Below are 24435 nucleotides of genomic sequence, written 5' to 3' on the forward strand. Positions count from 1 at the left end.
TCTTCCTATTGAACCTCATCACTTCTTCCCTGTAAAGGAAATTCGTATAAAAATAATGATATCATCTACATATTATTTTATCTACTTCAAAGCTCTTCCACATCTATGATCTTTCACGAGGAGTTAATGAAGATTGGGAGAGGGGGCAGTATGTCCTCAGAGTGAGGACTTTGTTCCATCATTGATGAAATCCCAACATACAAAGCGTAAAAAATAATCACTGAGAATTTACATTTCCTCTGTAACACGAAATTCCCTTGACAAGGTTAATTCTTTGAAAATGTATATATTCTGATTTAAACATAAAGAATGATACTATAAGCAAATTAAAAGGACAAAGGATAGTCTACCTCTCAGATCTATGCAGAAGGAAGGAATTTGTGGCCAAAGAACTAGAGTACATTATGGAATGCAAAATGGATTGATATTAAGTTAAAAAAGTTTTTGTACAAAGAAAACCAATGCAGATAATATTAGAAGAGAAGCAATAAACAGAAAAAAAAAAATTTACATTCAAGGGTTCAGATAGAGAATTGACTCAAATTTCTAAGAATTCAAACCACTCTTCAATTGGAACTATGCTCAAAAAGTTATTAAATTGTGCATACCCTTTGACCCAGCAGTGTTGCTACTGGGCTTATATCTTAAAGAAGGGAAAGGGACCTGTATGTGCAAGAATGTTTGTGGCAGCCCTCTTTGTAGTGGCAAGAAAGTGGAAACTGAGTGGATGCCCATCAACTAAAGAATGGCTGAATAAGTTATGGCATATGAATATTATTGTTTTGTAAGAAACAATCAGGAGGATGAGTTCAGAGAGACCTGGAAAGACTTACATGAACTGATGCTGAATGAAATGAGCAGAACCAGGACATCATTATATAAGACAAAAATATTATACAATGATCAATTCTGATGGATGTGACTGAAGAGTCAGTGAGATGATTCAGGGCAGTTTCAATAATCTTGTGATAAAGAGAGCCATCTTACACCCAGAGAAAGGACTGTGGGAACTGAGTATGGTTCATAACATAGCGTTTTCATTTTGTTGTTTGCTTGCATTGTTTTCTCATTTTTTTCCTTTTTGATCCGATTTTTCTTGTGCAGCATGATAAATGTGGAAAATATGTATAGAAGAATTGCAACATATACTGGATTACTTGCCATTTGGGGGAGGGGAGGGATGGGGGGGGGACAGAGGGACAGAAAAATTTAGAACACAAGGTTTGCAAGGGTGAAATGTTGAAAATTATCTGCGCAATTTTTGAAAATAAAAGCTTTAACGAAAAAAAAAAAAAAAAGAAAAAGAAAATATATGAAACTTTTCTTATCCAGGATATATCACTGAGTTGAAACTTCATTTCAAAGATGAAATTCACAAAATGACTACTTGGCACTCTGGTGCCCTGGAAGTTAATGCTTGTATTATATGATTAGCTTTGTTTAGTCTTTAAAAGGAAGGCAAGAGAGCAATAACAAATCCAGGAGGGAAGAGAATCAGAGATGAAAAGGCCAGGGGAAGGAGGTTAAAAAAAAGCCCTCCAGTAGGCTACAGGAAATTCTGCTTCACCACTAGCCCCTTCAGGGAACTACAACATCAAGGATGCACTTAGCCCCAGATGAGGAGGGAACCGGGTGATCTTCAAGACTGAAGCAGAGGCAGGTATGAAGCACCAAGAAGTTTTTGGCCCAAAGTGAGAGCTGCAGGAATACTAAATAGTTGCAATCTCTCATAAAAGATTTCTGATTTAGGTGATATCCATCAAATGTCTATTTGGTGCAAAATAATGCCCTAAGAACCAGATTTCTAACTTAAGTATAGGGATCTCAGGCATTTTTATACATTCATTCATTCAAATTTACTTGTTTGCTTAATCTAACCTTTGACTTTTTCATGATTATCTTAGCAGGGAGCCTAACCAAGGCTCACAACAACAGCCTGACCTTCACTCAGCTCTCTAACCTTACCTCCCATAGCTTACTCTCGCCCTACAGCCCAAAGTTGAAAACAATTTTTTGTAGGACCCAATATGTGGAGTTATTAGTACTTGCTCCACGGCAAGAAAGAATAGAAGCCAATTAATAAGGAATCAAAACTTGATGGCCAAAGAACAAGATAAAAGCAAACACTGTCTGCCTGTCTCCTGGGAACCTGTCCAAAAAGAAAATATGTCCTTGGAAATATTACATCACATGGTTTATCTGACAGTGGGACAGTATGGTGTATAGAACCATGTAGTATGAACATGCGTCATACCAGACAAGCTTACCACGTTCCAGAAAAGGGGATTGAAAATGATGCAGAGGACAGCAGCCAGAAAGCTGAAATCTGTGACATCAACGTAGCCAAAAAGCCGGGTCATAACGGAAAGTTCTGCCTGGAAGGAACACAGCTGCATTAGTGGGGCAGCCTCTCTCATAAGGAAATAAACTCAAATCTCAGGACCCCAAGCTATGTAAAGAGTTGTCTCCAGCCCATCATACTCAAAAGTATCCTCACCTAAACTATTCTAATCCAACCAAATCAATTTCCTCAACATCTCCCCAACACCTGCCATGTTCAATCTTACCTGGGTCTTTACTTATGTCACTGACCTGCCCTGAAATAACCTCTCCCTTCTGCCCTTTTTACTAATTCTTCAGGGATCTGCTCAACTGTTACTTTTCCAATAAGGCTTTCCTGAATTACTCTAGTTTTGTCATATAATAATAACAATAGCAACAATAATAGCTAACATTCATATAGTACTTACTAGGTGGTGGGGATTGTAAAAAACACTTTCCAGTTATCTCATTTGATCTTCATGACAACACTAGATTAGAGGCGCTATTATCATCCCCTTTTTACAGCTAAGGAAATCGAGGCACAGAGAGATTAAGTCTTTAAACCTAGATTTGAACTAAGTTTGTTTCAGACCCTGGGCCCTATGCTCTATCTACTGCACCACTTAGCTGTCTACAAGTTTATAATCTCTTTCTGAGCACGGATAATGTCTTCACTTCTACAACTAAGGATACCCAAGGTATAATCATATTAACAAGCTCCTTAACCAAGAGTGATGGCTCACACCTGTAATTCCTGCTACCAGGGAGGCTGAGGCTGATAGCCTGCTTCAGGTCAGTAGTTCTGAGTTGTAATAGAACTGAGCAGATTCAATAACCACATTAAAAATCCAGCACCAATATAGTAAACCTGTGGGATCAAGGAGGCCACCAGGTTACCTAAAGAGAGGGAAACCAACTCAGGTCAGAAAAAGAACAAATCAACATTTCCATGCAAATCAGGAATGAATCAGATCTGTGAGCCTTCTCTGTACCTGCAACCCAACTATAAGAAACAAAATATCTTACCAAGAATTCCACTGACTCACTGATGAATCGAGGAAAGATGTACACTCTTTCAAAAACCTGTGTCTAGGATAGTATTTTATTTTCTATTTATCGTGAAGCACAAGTCCCTCCCCTAATCCTCCATTAATTGGATATTACAGAAGTTGTGACCTGAATCTCCACCCCTCATTACATAGCCAATCCCTGCCCCTAAGGAGCTTACATTCTAGAAAGAGGAAGATAACCGTTGAGGGAGTAGAATAAAATATTCTTTCCAAATCTCAGGTTACCACCCCAGATTGCAAAACCCAGTCCCTGCCCCTAAGTAGCTTACATTCTTGGAGGAAGATAACCCCCCATTCTTGATTATTCTTTAACATCCTTGTGAGTTTCAATTTTCGAAATTAAGTTTCATTTCTTCAATTTAATTTTCACAATTGTGGAAACTAAATGCTCAATCCATTTCTCAAATGATCAAGAAAGGAGACTCAAATCTAAACAAAACAAAACCTCCTTTTTTACAGTCTCTAGAAATATTAAGAAATGGCATTTCTCTAGCCTTCAAAGGAAAAAAAAAGCTCTTTCCAGACACCCTTTCTAAAAGGTAGGGTAAATGAGAACAAAAAGCCCTTTCACAAAGAAATAGATTAAGAACGGGAACTGAAATTTGAAGGAAAATACCTCTTCCTTAGTTTCACTTAACCTCCAAAAATATCCTAAGGGAAGTGTCCTATATTCCTTTCAAATGAAAGTTCCTTCTATTATTCAGGAGAGATTATCAGCAAGTCTCCTAGATTGGGGTGGGGAGGGGCAAAGAAATGGGATTGTGACTTAATTATTCAACTAGACTAGAATGTTAACTAACAACTGCATTTTTTACATATTGTGATATTCTTCTTCATGATTACTGTACATGTTACCTAAAACTGTCTAGGAGCAGAGAAATACATCATAAGGCATGGAGAAACTATATTAGTTTGTAAATCTCTCTCCCAAGCCAGAAATAGCTTAGGTATTAATGTTCAATTGAATGAAGTTATTTCTGGCAAACTTGTGCCTAAAATGCAAAATTGAGAATTAACATTTTGTCTTTGGCACCATGTACAAAGCGTACAATATAAATTTAGTGAATGGAATGAGAAAATATTGTTGACAATAACTACAACAATGAAAACAGACCAAAAAAAAAAAAAACTGAACACTATAATTATGATGACCAACCTAGAGAAGAGCTAACTAATGGCATCTCTCTGCTTCTTTAAAGAAATGAGGAACTATAGATATGGAATATTAATTGTATACAGTCAGACCTGGCTAATGTGTTGATTTTGTTGAATTGCTTTTTTTCCCCCTCTTTCTATTTTAACCTGTGTTTACAAAGGATGCTCACAAAGTAGGGGAGAGGGAAATGAAAAGTGCCGTAAAAATTAAGATTATTAATAAAAATAACATTTGTTTTTAAAAAAGAGGGTGAATGAATGCTAAACTCTTTTTGTCCCTCAGTAAGCAAGAGACACTTAGTATATGTTTGTGGATTTGAGTAATAAAAGGAAGGAATAAAGTGTGCTTTCTAAGGACAAGGCAGCTCAGCCTGGTACTACTGGAGTCCCTTAAACATATCTATTTTGCAAACATTAAACTGCAAGCATACAAGTTATAGAACTTTACCTTTCAATATTTTCCTAATCTTTCTCAGGTCACCACACTCTAGGAAAGCCATATGGAAGAAATGAATGATCACTAAGATGCCAGAAATGCCTTTTTTTACCCCCCCTGGGCTCCATGGTCCTTTCAAAGGGTTGTTTTCCTTGACATCAGGGAGGTGACACCAGGACTTGCAAGTGAATTGGATTTAAGTGAGGGAAGCCTGCCCAAGATAACTTGCCTTATCTTCCCCTCCAGAGCTATCAGGGTACAGTGACCAGATATAGATCAAGATGACTGGAGATGGCCTAGGATGAAATAAGAGATCTTGACCTTTTTAAACTAAGATCTTCTATAGGTCTCAGTTTGACTGAGGCTGCACCCATTCAGTGATTAAGGTTGGGTAGCTTTTAAAGCACCTAGTCCAAAAGAAAATTTAAAATTTAAATAAATAAGAAAAGGAATGAATGAATCTTGGAAGGGGAAGCAGAAATGACCCAAACAAAGACCAAATGACTTACAGGTGGCCAATTAGAATCAGACTGATTTGGGTTTAAAGCCTGGTCTTTAAGAAAGAAATCTATCCAGTAAACCCCAAGATATCTTGGGAAGGTTCAGAGGTACAAAAAAGGAAACAGGGCTTCAAGTGATTCCACAAGAGTAAAATCTCAGAAGAAACGAAGATTTGGAACAAGCCTAAAAATCAGGGCATGGCTGGAATTTCTAAACTTTCAATTATCATTACTCAAGAGGAAGAAGTTTAAAAAAACAACAACTGTGGAATTAAACATCTAAAAGTCAACTCTATCAGTGTGGAGAAAGTGCAAAATGATGGACTGTGTTATAAATTTACTTTATATTCTCCAAACAAATGATGACTCACATATGGGAGATGGGTAGCTACTGATATTACATGGAAGAAGGAAAATAAGGAAAAGTTGGTTGGAGAGAGATTTTGGGGTTTTATTCCCCATCTGCCAATGTGTATTCCTGAACAAGCCTCTTCACCACTCTGAGTCTTGAATTCCTTGAAGAGTTTGGTTTAGATTGATCTAGACCCTTTTATCTCTAATAAAAGCAATCTTGGCTCATGGATCATGGAAAGCAGAAGAGGACTGAGTCTCAGCTACTAGACTTTATTCAGCCATTAGGTCAGGGTCAGTCTTTTTCAAATGGCACCTTCTGGGATTCCAGAATTGGGCATCTGCCAACCCCTAACAAATGGCACTTAGCTAGAGGATCTCGTCTCTTCAGATTTCTGTGTTGAAGCTTAGTTTTTAATAGCAGCCTAAATATTGTAATTTGAGATCTGCCCTTATTTTTATGGATTGTCACGCCAAAAAGTCACACTACATGTTACAACTGCCAGCAGATGTTGGGATGGCAAGAATGCCCTAAAGGATAGAAGTTGCTGAGATTCCTAGGCACTATCCCAAAGGTCATCCCACCAATGTGTATGAAGGGAAGTTACTAAATGCCTGAGAATACAAAGAAAAGCCATTATCAGCTCCTGGAAGCTCACAATCTTTGGGGGAGAGAATACCCAAACTAACTACCCAACAAGTTACAGGCAACATAAATTGGAAATAATTAAAGGAAAGAAGTTAGAATGAAGAGGATCTGGGAAAGGTGACCTGTAGGAGTTGGGATTTTAGCTAGAACTTTAAAGAAGTCAGGAAAACCAGGAGGGAGACATGAGAAGGGAAAGTATTTTAGGCAAGGGCACAACCAGCGAAAATGCCCAAGAGTCAAGATATGTAAGGCCTTGTTCCTGAAAGAGCAAGGAAAGTCAGTGTTCCTGAGTCAGACAGTACAAAGAAGGGTGTAAGGTTTTAAAGGAGCAGCTAAGTGGCACAGCAGATAGAACAGCAAGCCTTCGTTCAGAAGTTCAATTCTGCCTTCAGACACTTCTAGCTATGTGACCCTGAACAAGTCGCTTAACCCTGTTTGCCTCAGTTTCCACATCTGCAAAAATAGGCTGAAGGAAATGACAAATCACATTAATATATTTGCCAAGAAAACCCAGATGGGGACACAACTGAAACGACTACACAACAACAAAAAAAAATGTGGAAAAATATTGTAAAGGTGGGATGCAGGGTAAAATTGATAGGCCTTGGAGGGAGATTGGGGAAGTAGGGGGTAAAATAGTGATGAGTGTAGGTTTTGAGCCTGGAGGGGATTAAGGGGATGGCTGTGCCCTCAACAGGAATAAGGAAGTTTGGAAGTAGGGAGGTTTTGGGGGGAAGAATAATGAATTCACTTTTGGACATACTGTAATGCCAAAGTTCAGTTTTAATGGGGTGACCAGTTAAAGTGAACTTTGGCATTATAATACTGGATTGAAGTTGTCTACTGAACATCCAGTTCTAGATGTCTGAAACACAACTGGAGACATGAGATTAGAGATCAGCAGAGAGGGTAGAGCAGGAAAGGTAGATTTGATGGTACAGCACAGAGATGGTAATTAAATCTATAGAAACTGTACAATGACAGCACATGTTCATTATGGCTGTAAGGCCCAAGATCTTTACCTACTCTCTGAATCATCACCAAAAAAATTAAATTAAATGTCAAGTACAGTCTGAATGTTGAATGTACTTAACTGTATTATAATTCTATGAAGGGGCACAATGGATAGACCATCAGACTTAAGAGTCAGTAAGACCTGAATTCAAATTTAATCTTAGATACTAGCTGTGTGATCCTAGGCAAATCACTTAACCCTGTTTGCCTCAGTTTCCTCACCTGTAAAATGAGTTGGAGAAGGAAATGGAAAAGATACTTCAGTATCTCTGCCAAGAAAACTCTAAATGGGGTCATAAAGAGGCAGCTGACTAAACAATTCTGTGAAAATTGTTAATCTTTTAAGAGTTATAAGTAAATTCTCTTTTAAACTGAAGTCTATGTGAACAAGAAATGTCTATTAAGCAGATTTATTAGTCAGTACTTCCTATTAACTGGCCCATTAACTGGCTTATCTGTACAACTATGAAAACTAATAATTTCCCTCATCAACTCTGTAGACTTGAAAAGATCTTAAAAAATCCTTTGAATCATTAAAAAAAATTAATTTTGTCCACAGTGGTATTACTTATATTTTGTTGTATTGTAATTTCTATTAGTCAATGTTGTAATTTCTATTTATTGGTGCTAAATTCACCAAGATACTGCATTCTCTGGTGACGATGTCAAATAATTGAATTAGCTATAATTCAAGATTCAGTTCATTCAAGTAGAGTCAGACAGTCTTTGGGAGGGTTTTTATGGGCAGCTATTCTGCTTTATCCTAAACCTACAAGGATCTATCTATGAAGCTCTTAACCCAGCCAAGGAGGAAAGAAGGAAGAGAATGAAATAAACATTAAATTCTCATCCAGCCAGAGGAAAGGGCACAGACAGGGCAGAACTCACAAGACACAGTGGAGAAACAAAAGAATCCAGAAAATAAGGCTGGGAAGGAAGCCCAATCTGGCTTCTGACTGGGCATCAGAAATGATCCTATCCATAGATGATGCAGACCAACAGAAATATAACAGAAGAGCTCCTAGAAAGGAGCTTGTTCAGAAAAATCATTCCCCCTAATTAGATGGCAATTCCATCCTCAGAAAGTCATTCATACTCCACAGTGTCCTAGTGCACTCTAGCTTCTCTTTTAAAATTCAATTTAAGTTTTTTGTTGCTGTTTATGACTAGAAAAGCCTAAAACAAAACAAGAACAAAAACTGGCATTTTCATATATCACCCTTCAATGTAGGTAATAGAAGGCATTTTAATTAATTTTTATTACATTTTAAATTCTGAATTGTCTTCATCCTATCCTGCACTGGAAAAGTCACCATTTGACATATATTAACACACACAATCACATACATATAAAACCATACTATGCATATTTCCTTCAGTTCTTTCTCTGGAGATGAACAACATCTTCACAATTATCTCCATTTTGCAGATTAGGACACTGTTAAATGACCTGAGCAAAAAACACTTCACTAAAAAGCAGCCTAGTAGCAGCTTTGAGAACAAATTTAGGGCCCCTAACTCCTTCAATAGCCTTTCTACTACAACACAAGTGAACCCCTCTAGGCTGCACTGATGACCCATATCTACAGGACTTTCTCCACTATGCCCAGAAACTTGTTCACCCTGGAAGCTCATTCCATCTTCAGCCCCTATATTATCTGATAAGCTGGTTCCTCTTAAGAGGCTCCATTTTGAGGATAACTGGGTCAATTATGTCTTCATCCTTCTCCAGGCTATATTCCAGATTCTGGAATTCATTCCCTATGCCAGTCCTTTCATCTCTTCCCCCATTCCTTTTCAGCTTCCTTTTTGGCATTGTCTTCCTCCCCATGCGAGACTTTGCCAATGAGGTGTTAGAATGAAGTCCAGTGGAGATCCAAGGCTGGAGAGCAAGACCATGATCACACATACACATATCACAGAATAATCCCAAGGGCAGAGATCCAGAACAAGAATTGACTAGGCAATTGTACAAACCAGTGGCACATTTGCCTCCTGTTGAGAAGTAGTCGTGGAGAAAGAATACTGAATTTGGAGTTGAATCAGGAGAACTAGAACCTCTTTTCCAATATTTACTGGCCAGCCAAATCACTGGATTTTTCTAAGCCTATTTCCCCAATTGTATATGGGGGATAATATTTTTTTTTACTACCTACCTCAGAGAATGGTTGTGAGCAAAATGCTTAGTAAATCTCAAAACATCTGAATAATCAGGGATGTGTACTAAATTATCTCTAAACTGCTTTCCAACTCCAAATCTTTGATGCAAAGTTAAATACAAGGGAATATTATAGTATTACTATGTATTGACTTTCCCTATTTCACTGGTTCTGTGGCAAGCAACTTCACCGTTTCCCTTAGGCGAGTTTTATGCATAAATAAGACAAATAGATTACATGAGTGTTATTTGAGGGAAATCAAAATGAATTGGCTTTTTCAAATTATTTTCTTCCACTTCAGAGGTAGCTAAATGGTACAGTGTATGGCCCACAATGCCTAGAATCCCGAAGATTTTCGTTCAAATCAAGTTTCAGATACTTATTAACTTAGTGACTAGGCAAATCATGCAATCTTTGTTTGCTTGCCTCAGTTTCCTCATCTGTAAAATGAGGATTAAAAATACCTACCTACTCCCCAGGGTTGTTATGAGGATCAAATAAGATACTAATTTTAAAGTGTTTAGCTAACATAATGCCTGCAACAGAGTAGGAATTATATAAATGTCTAAATTTTTAAAATAATATCCAAATATTTACTAAAAATATTTAAATATGTAATTGCAATTCATTATAATTGGTTTCTTTTGTATTTCTTTTTATGCATTTTATGCACTTTTCTGAGAAGAGGATCCACAGGGTTCATCATACTGTCATATGATACAGAAAAATTTAAGAACTCCTAAATATTATCTTGCTTGAAAATAACATTTCAATCCATTGGATTAAGCTTGACCCTCAGGGTCAATTTTTTTTAATAAATTTTTTTATAAATCAAAAACTCCTGGGAAGAAGCTTGCTCATCCCAACATACCAACACAAACATAGTGATCAGAAGATCCCTTTCCTCCCTTGCCAATTGTGAAGCGTAAAGTCAAAGACAAAACTTCCCAACCTTTTGCCCACCCCACCCTTGTCCCAGAATTGGATATTTGAGGGAATGAACCCAGCTTTCAAACTGCCCAGAAAAGAAGTGTAAGAGAACTCCACCACCTTCTTTCAAGACCCTTTACTTGGTTCTCTGCTTCTGACAGAACTGGGGAGGAACCAATATCCTCTTCTTCCCATTAAATACAATACCCTAAATCCCAGCTTTTTGAACTGTGGTTCTCCATCCCACATAGGGCTTTATAACTGAATGTGGGGGTTGCAAAATTCTTTTTTGTTACCAGTAAATGTTTGGTTTATATATGGGAGAGATCAGGAACCAAGGGTTTACAGCAGTGGTTAGGGAAATGAGAAGGGCATCAGACAGTAAGCATATCAGATAGAGTGGATGATTTACCCTAGCTAACAAAGCAACCAACAATCTAAATTAAGAACCAGATCTCCTGACCACAAACTTCTATCTCTAATTCTTGCCTCCACCTCACTCTTTTTATATTCATTCCTCCCCTCCATGGCAGGGGAACATCACCTCCCATCCCTCCCTTCAGGTACCCAATAACCTTACTGAACCAAGTTCTTTCCCATAACAATGTTCATTTCCACTTAAGTATTAAAAGACCACAATAAAGTAAAGAAAAGAACAATGAAAGCCTTTTGAATCAATACAATGACTTCATAGGAACTGCAAGGATACTAGCTTCAGATTGATAAGGTTTAGATTTGAGGTACCCAAATGAAAATGAGGTCTAGTGGCGGAACAAGCAGTTCTCTGTAAAGGAATTTACAGATCCAAAAACCTAGATTGATAAAAGAGGTTTATTATGGGGATTGGAAGTAAGGTTAAAGTCTAGTTAAGAAATAATGAGGATCAAGAGGGCACTGGAAACATCCAGTGGACAGAGTCCTTGGGGTGCCAGGGCATGATGCTGGCATGTTTAGACCCTCTGCAAAGAGAGGGCTCCAGTCTGGCTCTTTTATAATAGGGGGCTTTGACTACAAGCTGAAGGGGACTCGTGGGTGGAGTCCCAGGTAGGATCCTCGCTGGGTTTCAGCCAGTTAGAATTTGAATTGAATTCAACGGGTTTCGGGACTGAGCCCCCTCACCCAGATAACAAAGATGAAGCTGTGCTTGGGGTGAAGTCGCCTCACTGAGGCAGAGTCGAAGAAGGTTTTCTCCTTTAAGGATTTTCAGTTTTGGGGTTTCCTCTTCAGGATCTCTAAGCAGACAAGTTAGAAAATGAGGTCTGAAGACAATCACTGGGAAATGACAATAAAAATTGTTTTTTTAAAAACTGAAGGCATTCCTAAGGCAGGTTTGTATTTTAGTGGAGCAAGAAGGAGACGTCGTTTAAGGCAAAGATTGGAAACTCTATGGGTAAGAATTAGATCCAGAAGGGGCTTCTCAACATTCTTCACCTAAACTCAGATTCAGAGGAATGAATTAATACTGGCAGTATTTCATGCATTTGGGGCATCTGTGTAGGAAATTTTTTTCCCTCTAAATCAGTAGTCACCCTGTTCTTAATGCCCTCTCACTAGATCACATTCTCCCTTTTCTCCTCTCCTATCTCAAAAGAATTGGTCTCCATCTTAGAATTTAGAGAATATTACTACTGGAGAATCCAGAAAGACTATCTAGTCCAAAAGTAATGTTAAATTCCCAGGAAATGAATTCTTGGGGGGCTTAGGAAAACAGCAAATCAGCATTATCTCAATGGTGTTTATTTTGTTAAAACAATTCCCAATTACATTTTAATCTGGTTGGGGGACGAGGGAGGAAGAGACACTTAGGAGCTGGGCCAGGAATTTGACACCTCTAGTTCATACTGTGAAACTGGCAAAGGAAAAGGAAAGAGTATTAGGGAAAGGAAGCTAGATGCCTAAAATCATATACCTAGTCAGTGACAGGTGAGGGGTAGAACTTGGGTCTCCTGCCAACCCATAATTCAGGATTTTTTTCCAACACCCTTTGGGAAGGCTGATCAGCAGAGGACAAGACCTAGATAAGGGAAAAATAAAGCCTTGTCTGAGAACAGGGACTTGTAGTCTCACAAGGGGAGGAAGTTTTCATCTGTGAGGCTGTCATTTATCAGGAGAGACAGAATAACCTACTCCATTTCTTGGGTACTAAATCTTCCTCCCAGTTCAGCCCAAGCACAATATTTTGGGATTGTCCAGAAGGAAATAATATCAGGCTATGGGGTGGCTGTGCATGGGTGGGTTTTCAGGGATTCCCTGGTAGGATGTCCTCCACGCCAGAGATGGGGTCCAGGATCTTTGGTAGCAGGGTAAATCCTAGGAAGGGGAATTAACAAAAGATAACTAGAATTAGCTACTCCCTGAGGCAAGCAGGGAGGAGAAGACAGGATTATCCATCCTTAAGTGGGCCTTTTGTTATTCTTAAAAGAGGGGGGTTTATTTATTTTTTTTTTACAGTAGTTATTTATTACAGTAGGGCCCAGTTGAATTTCTGAGTTCCTCATATTGACAAAATTATTATGACCCCATAATTATAGTATCCAATCAGAAGGCCAAGGTAATTTTTCTCCCATTAAAAGAACCTACTTGTATTCCTAACTACTAAGCATCACAATGGCCAAGTTCCACTAGAGAACTCAGTCTGGTCTTTGCCATAGTTAATAGTATAATAATAAACTCTTTGCCTTTTGAGTTGGAAATGGTCTAAGCCCTACAAATTCTTTTGAGACAAAGCAAGCCACTGGCCTGGAACCCTAATATATTTGGGGGGGTTGGGATTTTTGCATCCCTTACCTCCATCATCATGAAGAAAAATCAAAAACTAAACAAGTTGGCTCTGAGCCAATCTAAAAACACAATTTAGACAAAATATAATTGAATCCTATTGAATATTAGTATGAATAACAATGCTTATGATGAATGAATTTTAAAATTTCCTTCTCTACAGACTTCCAAAATTATGTCTTGATTCTTGAGGGACTGAGTTAATAATGCACCCATGGTTAAGAGTAATCTTGATTTGCTTTTTGGACTGCATTGGCAGAAGACTGTTAGCATGTCTAAGTTTATTCAGCAATTTGGTAATATTTCAAAGCAATGTTTTTCCTGATAAATATCTACAGATCAATAAGTAGCACTGAAAACATACCTTACATCAGGACAAACAGAAGAGGACAAGAGTCAAAGTCACTTTCATTCCAAGGACACTTTCCCCCCTACTTTGAAGAGGAAGAAGAATAGGGGAAGCTGGGAAGAGATGGAGTGACCTAATTATTTCTGTCATTCTGTGATTCTGATAATTGTGCTTCACTATAGTCAATATGTTTGTTGTTAATCACTTGATTTTTATCATTACCAAAACAAATAAATAAATAAAAAGACTAGCTTTATAGTTACAAGAACAGGATTCAAGTTCTGACTTACTTGCCAGCCCAGTCTTCTCTGCACCTCAGTTCCCTCAACTACCAAATGAGGACAATACTTTAACTAATACAGCATATTTTAATGAATAGGATATGAGTCTTGGGAGTCAGAAAAGATGAGTTTAAAACCTGTCTCTGACACATACTAGCTGTGTGATCACGAACAAAATACTTAATCTCTCAGGGGCCCAGGCAGGGGCTCTGAGACCATAAATTAGAAATGAGATGCCAAACTGCCCCAGCAGAGGAATTTTCTATACAGTAATAAAATTAAATCTGATCTTCCCCCCACCAAAAATAAGTCAGCAATACATGATTTCCTTTGAGTCACAAAGCCACCTTGTGAGGTAGGTATCGCAACTATGGTTAACCCCAATTTATAGATGAAGAAATATCAGACTTGCCAATAGTCACTCAATGAATGAGGGAACAGATTTGAACCAAGGATCTCATAGGGTTATTGTGAGAAACAGCATTTAATAGATGTATAAAGCACTTTATAAATGCAAGCTACTACAATTTATTACTTCACTTTTCAATCTAAGGATTTGGGATTTACCTCAAAACACCTTTACTTGCTAATCTGCTTATTATCTTTATGACCAAATTTTTGAAGATAATTCATAAAGTCAAAACAAAGCACATACAATCAGGATTTTGCCTTAGATATTTCTGCTTTAAGATTTCATCTATTTCTAGTAACACTGCATTTAAATAGACTACCAATATTATGAAATTTTAATTTAAAACCTAGTCTCTGGCAACATGCTACATTTAAAATTAGAGACCTCCTCTGTTAGTGTGAAAAGGTATACTTATCTCGTCTCCATAACAAAACGGCAAACTTGGGCACAGGAATGCCATTTCCTGCTTTATACTTCTCATGAAAGGTAGACACACAATGATTATTTGTTGACTTGCACAAATATTAATTTGAAAAAGATTTGTTTGGAATAGGCTTTCTCAAAAAAAAAAAAAAAAAAAAGATTTTTACTGTCTAGGTATTTTAATGTGTCCCATTGCAGCAGTCATTCTGTAAACACCTCTGAGGATCTGCAAACATTCTTGCTCCTACCAATCCAAAGGGAAAAAACCTGTGCACCACATTATTAGCTCTCCTAGCTACAAGTCCACATTCCAATCAACCTGGCAGTCAATTTGCATCTTGTCAACATGTTGAGTAATGGGATCACATGGTGGGAAAAGGAAGGCAAGAGGGGAAAAAAAATGGAGATAGGCCCATTTATTGCTTTGATTGCAAAAACCTAACATTAGTCATATCCTACCCTTAACCCTAATTCCACAGCATCAGGTTTTGTTGAGGAGAGAAAGGGAGAAAGGGAGTGTCAAAAACTTTTTTTTTTAATAGCATAGATGGCTAGCTGTATCAGGGTTTAGGTCCAATGACACCTTTCTAAGGACACAAGCTGGTTTGTATATATAGTCACTTCCTGTAAGTTTGCGTACACCATGAGTTCCAAGATTTAGTGACTTTTAACCCTGCCTGCTTGGACTCTGAATTTTCTTTGTTTTGTTTAAAATGAGAAATGTAGGAATTGGAGATGCAGTGGAAACTAATAGAAAATGTGTAAAGTTTTTTGTATAGTCATTTACCATAAAGGGTCTTAGCAGAATCATTCAAAACAACTGCAGGTCTACAAGACAAAGTGTAGTACTTATTTGGGTCCTTCTAACCTAGAGTCCCCCAAATGTTCTGCAATGTTCCTTTTCCATACTATATCACTAAGGGCATAGAAAGATAAAGTGGCAAGCAAAGCCACCTAGTAATTACTTGGCTTATAGGAAGGAAGGAAAGACAGGAAGGAGGGAAAAAAGGAAGGAGGGAAGAAGTGAAAGAAAGAGGGAGGGAGAGAGAGAAGAAGGGAGGGAGAGGGAGGGAGAGAGGGGGGGAAGGAAGCAAGCAAAAAGGGGGAAGAAAGAGAAAGAGAGGGAGGGAAAAAAAAGAAAAAATTCTACTAGACAATGACTAATGCTTAAAATTCTATCACTGGTGTTCCACTTTTTTATCTAGGCAGCTCTGATCCCATTTGAAAGATGAATGCCTAAGGGGAAGCAGTAATACTGAGTTATTGATAATCACACCCATCTCCTCTCTGTCACATTGATGTATTAATTATTTCCCATATGCCTCTTCTTGTCCCCATTTTTACCTTAAAATGTCTTTCCAGTTTCCACCTCAACCCTTAAAACCTCACTACTTCATTCCACCTAACTACTTTCTCCACTGGACATCAGTAGTAATCTTATACAAATCTATCCTACACAATATTGCCAGACTAATGTAAGTCATCCTTTCCCTCAAAAATAGCTCCATTAACTACTGAATATGGATTAAAGGCAGTAGAGTATATAGAGATCTAGCCTATACATTAGGAAGATCTGGATTTAAGACCTCTTTCTGACCCTTAATTCATCAGTATCTCAAGAAAATCTCCAAAACAAGTGGCAGAGAGATTCGTATCCACATTGATAAAGGGATTTTCTTACTAAGAGTTCCTAATATCAATGAAATCACAAGACCAGTAGGAAAAAAAAATTAACTGGCCCTTTACAATCTGACCACAACCTATCTAAAATTAGTTCATACTTCTTTCCTTTACAATTAGCATGTCAGATATGGGAGGGACCTCAAACACAATCATCCATTCCCAACCTGTACCTTAACAGGAATCCCTGATACAATACAACCCAAAAAGTAATCATTCAGCTTCGACTGAAGAGCCCCAAAGACCAAAAAACCCACTATCTCCCATGCAACTCATTGCACATTTAATCAACTTTAATTAGGAAGTTTTCCTTCTATAAAGTCTCACCTACTTTGCTACCCATTAATGTCAAGCAGAAAAAAACTAATTCTTGTCCCTAGCCAACCATTTTCAAATCCCTCATCAAAGTCAAAAACTCAAGTCTCTTTATCCTCTTATCCCCTAGTAGTCCCAGGTCGGCTGATCAATGCCCATACTAAAATATGGTATCTAGATTTTAATTACAGGAGGCTGGGGTTAGAGACAAAATGGTGTTCCAGATGTAATGCTCGAGAAACTGAGACAAGATGGATTTTGGACAGTATTTAAAAATTTATTTGAAAGGGAGAGATTTACTGTGACCAAATGGATCCCAGGGGAGTCCCAGGGGAACTGTGGCATAACACAAGTATCAAAGAATAGGAAAAATGAGGGTGTGGTTTGTATGGACCCAGCAGGAATCCAGGAGACAAAATAAAAAGAAAAATCAAAAGGGCTTAGTAACTAAAGGAGATTTCTAGCTTATAGCAATCCTAATGAAAGGTAGGGAGAATTTGCTTCACAAAAATATGTTTTGATGAAATACTGTTTGAGATGAAAGCAAGTCATTCATGCAAGACATTTCCTTCAAATAGACATAAATGTAAAACCGGACTCCTTAGAAGTAGGAATAAGACTAAACTGTCTCCCAAAAGTAGTTTCCCAAATATTCTTCAATATTCTTACCTTTTCGAGACTCCAATCAATCAATAAAGATCTACTGAGTACTTACTATGTGTTAATCATTGTGGTAAGTGATGGGGACACAAATAAAAATAAAAAGATAGGCCCTGCTCTTGGGGAGATTCCTTTATTCCTATGTGAATGTCTTTCCCACCAGCTTTACTCAATTCCTTTCTATTCCTCAGTCTTAATAAAAACACCATATTCTCCATGATAACCCTCAGCTAATAATTATTTCTTTTTTCTCTATACTCCCATAGTATTTTGTATCTATTTTACTAGTTTCACATTATATACCTCAAATTACATAGTCTTACCCTCTCCTACTAGACAGTAAAGTCCATGAGACAGAAACTAACTTATTCTTTATGTCTCTCCACAATGCTCATCTAATTCTATTATTTTAATTTGTTTTTCCAGGCTGGAATTGTCCATCTTTGTAAACAATAATCTCACTCATTATCCATTTAACTTAGATTGGAGGATATATGGGATGTTCAAGGAGGACTAGCACTTCTGGAGTGAGGGTTTACAAAGCTCTTTTCAGGGCTGCTCACCTGCCTTTGGTGTCCACCTGATTCCACCAATGGTCATCTGTGGCTATAACATGCACAGTAGCCACACTCAGTAAAACTGTCTTGGCAGACAGCTAAACTAGTTTGAGGGTAAGAAAGTTATCGAACTTGTCGGTAAGTTAGGGGGATAGCTACCCCAAGTCTGTGAAAACATCCCCTAGCTGAATGGCCAGGGGAGAACAATTTGTTCCAGTGGCCATGAAGGCAGCTGGAATAGGCAGTGGTGGATCCCTTGGAGCAGGGGTCCTCAAACTATGCCCTCGGTCCAGATGCGGCAGCTTAGGACGATTATCCCCCTCACCCAGGGTTATGAAGTTTCTTTAAAGGCCCACAAAGCAAAGTTTTTGTTTTTACTATAGTCTGGCCCTCCAACAGTCTGAGGAACAGTGAACTGGCCCCCTATTTAAAAAGTTTGAGGACTCCTGCCTTAGAGTTTGGTCAGACTTCAAAGACATCCAAGATCATCTCTGCATCCCTGGACATTGCCAGTGGTCTTGACTTTTGTCCTATTACTGGATCCGTGACTCAGGGAGAGTAAAACAGATGAGTTGTACAACAATTCATGCTTAAATCAAGACATCAAAGAAGGATAAACAATTCAAATACAAATTCCTCCATAACTGATTCACTACCTACTCAACCTCCAAATTCAAGCTGATCCAATCAAAGCTCTTGCAGACCACACCCAAGTACTCCCCCCTTGCCACTGAGGAAGTAATGGAGAGGAGCTGAGGTGACTCTTAACCCACCTCCTCATTAAAAATGTCAACCTTTACCTGGAAAGGTCCAAATGATATACAGTTAGGCCAAGAAGATACATCTAGGTTAAAGCCCTATTGGCCCTCACTCTGAACTTTGATTATTGAAAAAGGCCAATGACCCAATTTGTTACTGTTAGCCTAACTTAAAAATTGATCACAATTAAAATCTTGTTGCCCAGTTTACCTTAATTTTCAAATGTAATAACTGGTTATTATAATTATTTTATCAGGAATAATTATTCCTATTGATAATTAATAATACATTGGTTATTATCAAGGGACAGTATCTGGGAGACCAATAACTGAAACAGCCCTCCATGGAATAATGCTGAGTTCACTCACTTGGTGAGATAGCCCAGCTGGGGCTTTTTTCCATGAAGTTCTACAATCAGTTCTACATCTGATTCTCCCTCCTAGCTTCCATTTCTCCAAGGAGGAAAAGTTAATTTTTTGTCTCTTTACACCTGTCTTGGCGTGCTTTTTTTGTGTTCAATATGATAATTTGGAAATAACTGGCAATACAAAACCCAGAGAAATCCCCTGGGGGAATTCCCTTGAAGGATTTTTTCCCCCTCCAAAAAAGACTCTCAATAAAGGTTGGGGGAGTAATCAGAGTGATACTGACACTCTTCAGAGTATGAGGAGTTAAGGAAGCCATGCTTTTCCTAGTTGGAGGGGTAATGACAAGACTAAATTAACTTAAATCCCATTACTGACCTGAAAGATATATTTTTTTAAATGGTCCCATTGCTAGTGTTTAATGTTGTCTCTGTTTCTTTGCATAAATCGAACTGTTTTCATCCCATGACCAGATCCCTGGGGAGTTTTACCTAAGTGAAAAGTTCAGAACAATAATTTCTCTCTGCTTCCTGAATCTGGCCAAGTTAGAAAGCAGACAAGAAAGAGAGATAAGGATCTAAATCTGCAGGGAATTTATGGCATCATAAACTAGTCAGAGACTAAAATGTAATTTCTCTACTATGAATTTCCAAATTGTGGTTCGGCTGCTTTTATAAATATCAAAATAACTAAATAAGTTTAGGGATAGCATTCTGTATAACGTATCTTATAGAAAATGTAACAGAATGCAACTATGTAAAAATCTTTCTTTTTTCTATTCGAAATTAAAATAATTTCTATATGGTAAACAATCAAATAGGTTTATCATCTTCCTTTCCTAATAATTACATATTCACATATAAGATTAGGTCCTTGTGGTATTTTAATTTTTTCAATGAGATGGGGATTATGTCCTTCTGAGGGGAAAATTAGACATAGTTGCAAATATTTTTCCACCTTTAAAAAAAATTTTTTTAAATTAAAAGCAGTAGTAAACTTTGAGAAAACAGGATCAGATTGTTTTCTCCTAGAACATGTGTGTGTACTCATACACATACATTCGGCTTTCAAATGTTTATAATGGGAAATTCAGGCTTTGACTCTGTTTTACTCATGAATTCTCAAAATTGAATGAAAAACAGGCATAAAATTGATGACTGTCAATAAGGCAAAATTATTTCCTTTTGACAAAAGAAACAGAAAGCCTAATTTTCAAAAGTCGGGCCGTCAAGGATTTCTTTTTTAAGATTTTAAGATTTTTCCTTCAGCCTTTTGCTGGCAGTATTAGGGCTTACATAAAAGATAGAAGCTGTGTAAAAGCTTAAATTCTCTGAAGTTTTGGGTGAATAATGGGCTCCTGATGTTTGAGTTGGTTACTAGAAAACTAAATTTTGGTGGCTGTCTTTAATTATATCAATCTCTTTTATAAAAGTTTATAGCAGAATCATCTAAGAATTTCCACAAGTAACGTGAAGCAGCGAAGCCCCCTTCAGAGCTTCTTTAAGAACAGGGCCATTGCCCTTTTTGTAGTGGCTAAAAACTGGAAACTGAATGGATGTCCATCAGTTGGAGAATGGCTGAATAAATTGTGGTATATGAAAATTATGGAATATTACTGTTCTGTAAGAAATGACCAACAGGATGATTTCAGAAAGGCCTGGAGAGACTTACACGAACTGATGCTGAGTGAAATGAGCAGGACCAGGAGATCATTATATACTTCAACAACAATACTAGATGATGACCAGTTCTGATGGATCAGGCCATCCTCAGCAACGAGATCAACCAAATCATTTCTAATGGAGCAGTAATGAACTGAACTAGCTATACCCAGAAAAAGAACTCTGGGAGATGACTAAAAACCATTACATAGAATTCCCAATCCCTATATTTATGCACACCTGCTTTTTTGATTTCCTTCACAAGCTAATTGTACAATAATTCAGAGTCTGATTCTTTTTGTACAGCAAAATAATGTTTTGGTCATGTATACTTATTGTGTATCTAAGTTATATTTTAATATATTTAACATCTACTGGTCATCCTGCCATTTAGGGGAGGGGGTGGGGGGGGTAAGAGGTGAAAAATTGGAACAAGAGGTTTGGCAATTGTTAATGCTGTAAAGTTACCCATGCATATATCCTGTAAATAAAAGGCTATTAAATAAAAATAAATAAATAAATAAATAAAAAGAACAGGGCCATTCCAGAATGTCAACTTAGTTTCCCCACCAGGACCACGTCAAAGCCACCCTCTCAAGTTTCCATTCGTTGTGTTTATTTACGTCCTATCCCCACTACAGAACAACGGGGCCCGGTTTCCCTTTTTATCCGCACCGCACTGACAGGTATCGGGTGCTTAACCAATGTTTCTAGAATGAGCCGCTCGGTGTGAAGGGAAGCTACCGACAGCAAGTTGTGATGGGGGAGGGAGAGCGGAGTCAAGCTGCACCAAGTTCCCCGACTTCATTCTGCCGGGGGGAGGGCTGGGAGGGAGGGGAGAGGTCACCGCCAGCTCTCCACGCAGGCGCTCCGGAAGATGCCGGCTTCGCCGCGTCCCCGAGGGATGAAGCTCGGGCTCGGGGAGGAAGAGCGGCCCCGCCCCCGCACACACTGGGGCTACCTGCGTTCAGAAGCCCCGACGCGCCGGTCCGACGGCTCCCCGCGGCTGGGGTTCAGCCGGAGCGCCCGCGCACCTCGGAGGGCTCGCACCTCGTGCCCGTGGCACACCGGCGCAGCTGCACTTAAGAAACCGCGCACCTGTGCGCTCGCGGCCCCCGCACCAGGGCGGCTCCGAGCGGGTCCCCCAGCGCCCGCCTCCCGCCGTGGCTCCGCCCCGTACCTGGTAAATATCCACATTCCCGAATCCTCCGCAGCAGTCGTACCCGGCTACCCGGCCCGTCATGCCCCCGCCTCCTTCCCGTCTGCCCTTACACCCCCATCGCCCCAAGGCCGCCGCCGCCCCGAATCCGGGGGCCAAAAGGGTCCCCAACCCTCGCTCTCCCCTAAACTCCTTCATCCATCCTCCCTGGGACTTCCCTAGTTAACCCCCGCCGCCCGGGATCTCACTTCACACGCTTTGCGTAGCGCCTTCTGGGAAATGTAGTCCGCTGCCTCCCCATCCTCCTTAGGCTTTCACGAGCCCAGAAGGCATTCTTGAGGAGACGAGAACTACGAGTCCCAGGAGCTGTGGCGTGAGCTCTTCCCCCCCTCTCTTTTAAAGAGAACTTCAAAGGTGCGTCTCGGATGCCCGAGAGCCACCACGTGTCCTTCGGTCCCCGGCCAGCTGCGTCGGGTCTGGGTCCGAAGCCGGGACTCGCCAACCCCAGCCCATCCGCTCTCTCCACGCCCTGGAGCAGACCTTCAGGGCAGAAGCCCTTCTTATCCCACCTGGGGTTACTGACCTGCCGTCCCTCTCTTCTGCCGGTGATGGGATTGGAAGGCTAGGATAGGGGGGAGTAGATATAAATAACTTGCCCTGCGGGAATCGAGGAGGTGGACTTTGTCCTGGAAAGCGCCCCCTCCCCCACGCTCCCCACCTCCTCCTCCTCCCCCTGCCATCCTCCTCCTCCTGCGGGTGTTTGGCCCGGGGACGTGCATGCCTAGTACAAACTGTCCCAGTCAGACCCAAACTGATGACACGTACCCTCGGCGTCGGGGAGCCGGCTTCTCCACCCGCCCACCTCCAGCTCGGCCTCAGAAACTTATTCAGGGTCCTTCCTTTCAGGGGAGCCAGCCTTGCAGGGCGTGCCACTCCCCCAAGTCCATTCTGAAAGAACGCCAGAATCTCCAGGGGCAACTGTCTGATAGACAGTTTCTTTGGGCTAAGAGAAAGCCGCAAAAGCATTCAGAAAACACGATTTCGCCCAGTCTGGGACGCAGTCATTAACCGCAGCATTTGGGAGTGGGTTGCTGGGAATGCCAGGAGGCTGACAGCTTCTGGGAGATGGGAGTTTGAAAGAAGAGGAGGGAACTGCAAAAGGGAAAAGGCTGAGGTAGGGGAGCTCACCTGGATTGTGACAACTGCCAAGACAGCCCTACAAGGTTTGGCCTTTTCTCTCCCTCCTTGTCTGGACAATGTGAACTGCTGGAGTGCAGGGACTGCGTTTATGTCTTGGAATCCTGATGACCCAGAGAAGTACCTGGCACTGTGCAGATGCAATTTGATTGAATTGTTGAATTTTGGAATTGTTCTTAGGAAATATCCGAATATCTTCTCTCCCCCAACTAGTGGGGCGCCTTGAAACCAGAGATTATTATTTTAATCTTTTTTTTTTTTTTTTTGTCTCCAATAAAGACTTATTGATCAATTAAGGATTCCACCTTTTCCTGCTTCCTTACCTCTGCCTCTTGGCCAGTTCGCATAGTAGGTGGACAAATGAACTTGTTATTTGACAGACCATACACTGTGGATAAAGCCTGGAAACTTCAAAGCTTCTTTCTCTGTCTTTGACCCAGTGTCAACCATTGAACATGATACTGAGCATTGGAGTAATCTCTTTTTTTTTTTTTCTTATTTCTAATTTTTTTTATTTTTTATTTAATAGCCTTTTATTTACAGGATATATGCATGGGTAACTTTACAGCATTAACAATTGCCAAACCTCTTGTTCCAATTTTTTCACCTCTTAACCCCCCACCCCCTCCCCCAGATGGCAGGATGACCAGTAGATGTTAAATACATTAAAATATAAATTAGATACACAATAAGTATACATGACCAAAACGTTTTTGCTGTACAAAAAGAATCAGACTCTGAAATATTGTACAATTAGCTTGTGAAGGAAATCAAAAATGCAGGTGTGCATAAATATAGGGATTGGGAATTCAATGTAATGGTTCTTAGTCATCTCCCAGAGTTCTTTTTCTGGGTATAGCTAGTTCAGTTCATTACTGCTCCATTAAAAATGATTTGGTTGATCTCGTTGCTGAGGATGGCCAGGTCCATCAGAACTGGTCATCATGTAGTATTGTTGTTGCAGTATATAATGATCTCCTGCTCCTGCTCATTTCACTCAGTATCAGTTCGTGTAAGTCTCTCATTGGAGTAATCTCAATCGATTTCCTTGAAAAAAAGGGAGAGGAGGAAGAAATAATCATCAGTTGGAAGATATCCAAAGATTCTTAGGTTATGCTTCATACTTCTCAATAGGCAGAGACCTAGGAGGCAAAACAAAGGTTTATTATATATGCTTCAGCAAAGGCCCAGAATTTTTAAATAATTCTGGACACCCAAACAGATTTCTTAAAATTACATCAAGCAAATAAAAA

The 24435-nt window shown here is 39.5% G+C and overlaps 1 protein-coding gene across 8 annotated transcripts in view; it reads right to left on the reverse strand.

Moving 5' to 3' along the window:
* PEMT (phosphatidylethanolamine N-methyltransferase) overlaps positions 1-23196 on the reverse strand; it is a 172494-nt gene extending 149298 nt beyond the window's left edge. The window contains exons 1-3 of one of the 8 annotated variants that reach the window (XM_023497477.2): positions 22569-22656; positions 3068-3219; positions 2268-2375 (exon numbers count right to left, since the gene is read on the reverse strand). In XM_023497477.2, coding sequence (XP_023353245.1) covers positions 2268-2360 — 93 coding nt within the window. In that variant the 5' untranslated portion in view covers positions 2361-2375; positions 3068-3219; positions 22569-22656. Of the gene's footprint in view, positions 1-2267; positions 2376-3067; positions 3220-21787; positions 21933-22006; positions 22142-22233; positions 22334-22568; positions 22667-22810; positions 22834-23173 lie in introns of those variants that run through there. The other 7 variants (XM_023497476.2, XM_023497480.2, XM_031938367.1 and 4 more) reach the window with 7 other exon arrangements.
* Between the last annotated feature and the right edge of the window lie 1239 nt (positions 23197-24435).

The sequence above is a fragment of the Sarcophilus harrisii genome, chromosome 1 (genome assembly GCF_902635505.1).
Source record: "Sarcophilus harrisii chromosome 1, mSarHar1.11, whole genome shotgun sequence".
In the NCBI taxonomy this organism is placed as follows: Eukaryota; Metazoa; Chordata; class Mammalia; order Dasyuromorphia; family Dasyuridae; genus Sarcophilus; species Sarcophilus harrisii.